The sequence below is a fragment of the Gossypium hirsutum genome, chromosome A08 (assembly GCF_007990345.1).
Source record: "Gossypium hirsutum isolate 1008001.06 chromosome A08, Gossypium_hirsutum_v2.1, whole genome shotgun sequence".
Classification (NCBI taxonomy): Eukaryota; Viridiplantae; Streptophyta; class Magnoliopsida; order Malvales; family Malvaceae; genus Gossypium; species Gossypium hirsutum.
The window spans coordinates 19,709,842-19,714,003 of NC_053431.1; the positions used below are offsets into that span (position 1 = coordinate 19,709,842).

A 4,162-nucleotide genomic window follows, 5' to 3' on the forward strand; every position below is an offset into this window, starting at 1 on the left:
CGCTCAGCAACACCATTTTGTTCAGATGTGTGAGGGTAGGAAACTCTATGAAGAATCCCCTGATTAGCTAAAACAGAGGAGAACGCACGGAACTCACCTCCTCAATCACTTTGAAATTGCTTAATATGCTTCCCAAACTGAGTGAACACCATCTTCTGAAACTGACCAAAACAATCTATAGCTTAAGATTTGCGACTTATCAAGTATACCCAGGTAAAACGACTCATTATGTTAATGAAAAAAACATAATACAAATTGCCTTCATAGGTAACAACAGTTGGTCCCCACAAATCCGAAACAACCAATTCAAACAAATCAACATATTTAGTGCTAGAGTGTGAAAAAGGCAACTTATGTGATGTACCTTTCTGACAAGCTACACAAACACCATCAAGATGGCTTTTATTTAAAGAAATCTGACAATTTGCAAGAACATTTTTTACAATATTATCAGATGGATGACCCAGCCTTTTATGCCACAAACTAAACACATCATCAGTCGGAGAACAAACTTGAAGAGCAGCATTGTGAACAGAAGGAATCACACTACCCGAACCTGTCGAGAAATGATAGAGCCCATCATGAACTTGTCCCCGCATTAAGATTTCTCGTGTCTAGATGTCCTTAGTCACACAATACGAGGGGTGAAATTCAAAAAATACATTGTTATCAGTAGCAAACTTAGATACAAACAGTAAATTCTTTTGAATGCTTAGCACACACAACACATTTGAGAGATGAAGTAATTTCTGCTGCGTAGGTATAACCGCACTCCCAATAGATAAAATTTCAGTGGAAACCCCATTACCCATTAAAAGAAAGGACTTACCGGAGTACGGAGTAGAACCATGTAAATTCGAAGTGTCTCGATAAATGTGATGAGTAGCCCCTGAGTTCTACTGGAAATGGAACATAAGAAGTAGTAGTACTAAAATTAGAATCATATGCTATAGCATTAGAATAATCCGAAGCATGCAACTCAAGAAGCCTGGGGGAATCCCAACAAACTGAGACGAGTCATACGAAGAGGAATCCACACTAAACACACGAGTACGCAATTTTATATGCCACAGAGCCTCATGAACAGTCTGTCAGGATCTATCAACATTCACACAATTAGCAGAGGGCCCAGGCAAAACATGATCATCATTCGAATGGGACCGGACTGACCCACTAAGCCCATGCGGTCGAGAAGCCGGCCCACCATACGAATAGCCCAAAGAATCACCACCAAATTGTGGACCAAGAAAATGACGGCCAGTACCAAAATCACACTCATAAGGTACAGAATTGAAATTTGGGCCATCAATATCATTCGGCCCGTTACCATATTGGGCAAATGAATTAAAACCATTATTTTTATATGCTGCAGGTGGCCCACGCGAGGCAACATTATCAAACCTATCATTCGACTGAATTTGAGACCTCCAATTTTGACCAAGAGACCCCCAATTTTGACCATACTCAAGAGGTCTGTTCCCACGCTCCAACTCGCCCCTATTCGCACCAAACGCAAACCCACCATATCGCACCGCCGGTGCTGGTGCTTCTAACTGTGGCTGCCAACCACGGTCATATCAATAGTAACACCGCTGTTCGAGATGACCGAATCGATTGCAGATCTGACATTAGATTCATGGACGGAAGCTTCAACCACGACCACGACCAAAAGGGCGACCACCACGAAAGGCCCCGTCCGTCGGCTGCAACTGAGTCCCTTCCACAATGTTCACAGCCACCAAAACATTCTAAATAGAGCAAATCTGTCGAGCTTCATATTCAATCAGAGCATCGACAAGCTGTTGAAAAGGTAACGAAACTGGGGAGAGCGACGCATGGGAGACAATGGCTTCAAACTCAGATGAGAGTCCAGCGAGAAGGACCACCGTTCGTTCAGCCTCTGAAGTTGGAGATCCAGATGCTGCAAGAAGAGCACACAAGGTTTTGATCTTGTCAACATACAACTGAATAGAGAGATTACCTTTCCGGAGAGAATGAAGTTCATGACGCAATTGCGATTGCTTCGCAGTAGTATCAGCGGCGAACAAGTTATTCGCCATGATCCAGACATCACCGGCAGTCTGAACATCCGTGAATGACGATAGGAAGGAAGAGCTGATCGTGGACAACAACCACGAGGTAAGTAGATTATCTTGTTGATCAAAAATGGATGCAGACGGATTGGTGACAAGAGCGCCATCGAAGGACTGGACAAATCGCGGTGGAGCCGTAAACGTTCCGTCAATAAATCCGAGCAAACCATAACCACGAAGAATGAGACGAATTTGCTGCTGCCACTGAATGAACAAATCAGTATCAAGCTTCACAACCTCATGCCGAGGAAAGGACGTGACCACAAGATCACCAAGAAACACCGAGCCAGTAGGCTTAACGAAGTCAGAGTCGGTGGAATGCGTGGTAACCATGGCCGAGGATCACCGTGCGACTGATACCATGATAGAAACCTAGTAAGCTAATGACTACTTAACAAAAGATTTTACAGAGAACTAGAAAATATTTGCATTCAAATTTATTAAACTTGCTTGCTTTGAATAGTGCCCAAATACACGTATATATACACTTGATAAAGCCTTCACTACTGTTAACAAATTACAAGCTCACTAACTGCTTAACCACCTAACTAATTACACATTAAACACATGTGTAATCTCGTACTATAACAAGGAGAAATTTATAACCTTTACAATTCCTATCTTTTTCACAAGGCTTTAATAGAACATTTCATAATTTTTGTGGCTCAATTAAAACTCTCCTAATTTACAATTAGTGATATAAAAGAGAGTAAACAAAAAAACCTTCTACAAGGTGTGTGTTTACAAAAATTGAGCTCTCAATACAAAGATATGTGAATGATAAAAGATTTGACACTAAGCTTCTAGAGAATATTTATAAGAGAAATGAATAAATAAATATTTGAATGACTTTCTCTTGATCTTGATGTTTGGATATTTCTCTCTTTAATCTTGAAGTGTTCTTGAAGTGTATTTATATCAAATAACAAGTTTGTGGACATTTATGGCTAGGGGGTGAGTGTTCGATTGAAACAAGTTAAACAGAATCAAGTGAAAAAAGTTCAAGTTAGTCGAGTTAATGAATCCTATTTTATCAACAATTTGAAAATTTGAAAATTTGAAGATTTGAAATTTTTTTAAATCAAGTCGAATCGAATCGAATATATTTATTTGAGTTAAATTAAAAAAAATAAACCAATTCAAAAATAATTACATAAGTTTTATTTTATTAATTTTTTAATTATACTGTTTTTTTTTATTTTTTTTTCTAAAATATTAACTAAAATTCTCATTTTTATATATTTTTAATTTTTTTTTGAATTTTTAAAAATTATATTGATATATTTTATAATTTTCTATAATTTTATTTTTAAAAATTCAATATTTTCTATTTTTTTATTTTTAAATTTTTAGACTATATATACATATCAACATGGATATCACGTCTCATATTATAATTGGCTGAAAATTGCCAAGTGGTATGTTCTAATTGTGTCGTATGTCAATTAATTTTTTAATATTGTTAATGTGATTGGGCTGAAATTAGTTAACATGATGTAACTTTATATATCAATTTATATAAAAAAAATTAAGTACTAAATTTTTTAAAATAGTATACTTTAAAAGTAAAAAAAAAAAAACCTTTAAGCCAAAGCTATACATTTGTAGCTCAAAAAAACTTTGAAAATTTTTCAAATCGAGTTGGGTCTAATCAAATATATTTATTTGAATTAAATTTAAAAAATTAATTAATTCAAAAGTAATTATAGAAATTTTAGTTTTTTTTTTAAATAATCATAATCAAGTGTATATTATACTCAATAAATATATAAGTGAAATAGTTAAAAATTTTCCTTTTTTAAATAAAGATACGACATTTTAAATTATAAACAACTCTTTAAAGAAAAAGATAGCTATAATTATAAAATTTTCCAAATACTTAACTGGGTTTAAGAAAAAAAAGCTTAAACTCAACTTAGCTACAAGATAGATAAGTCTCACTTTACTACACTATGACATTTTTTTCCTTTGTCTCAGGCAATTAAATAAAGTATCAAATAAAATAAAAATCTCGTATTAGTAAAGTAAGCTCTATTTAATACTTCCCACACTAAACTCATTTTAAAATC

At 35.1% G+C, this 4,162-nt stretch overlaps 1 protein-coding gene across 2 annotated transcripts; it reads right to left on the reverse strand.

Annotated features, from left to right (window-relative positions):
- Positions 1-204: 204 nt before the first annotated feature.
- On the reverse strand, positions 205-2,765 carry LOC107925354 (uncharacterized). 2 transcript variants are annotated; one of them, XM_016856098.2, is made up of 2 exons: positions 830-2,765; positions 205-556 (listed from the first exon to the last, which is right to left on the reverse strand). In XM_016856098.2, the coding sequence occupies exon 1, from the start codon at positions 2,424-2,426 to the stop codon at positions 1,749-1,751; it is 678 nt and encodes a 225-aa protein (XP_016711587.1). In that variant the 5' UTR covers positions 2,427-2,765; the 3' UTR covers positions 205-556; positions 830-1,748. The 2 variants fall into 2 exon arrangements, with proteins under 2 accessions (XP_016711587.1, XP_016711535.1); XM_016856046.2 differs by having other exon boundaries at positions 205-623.
- Positions 2,766-4,162: the final 1,397 nt, after the last annotated feature.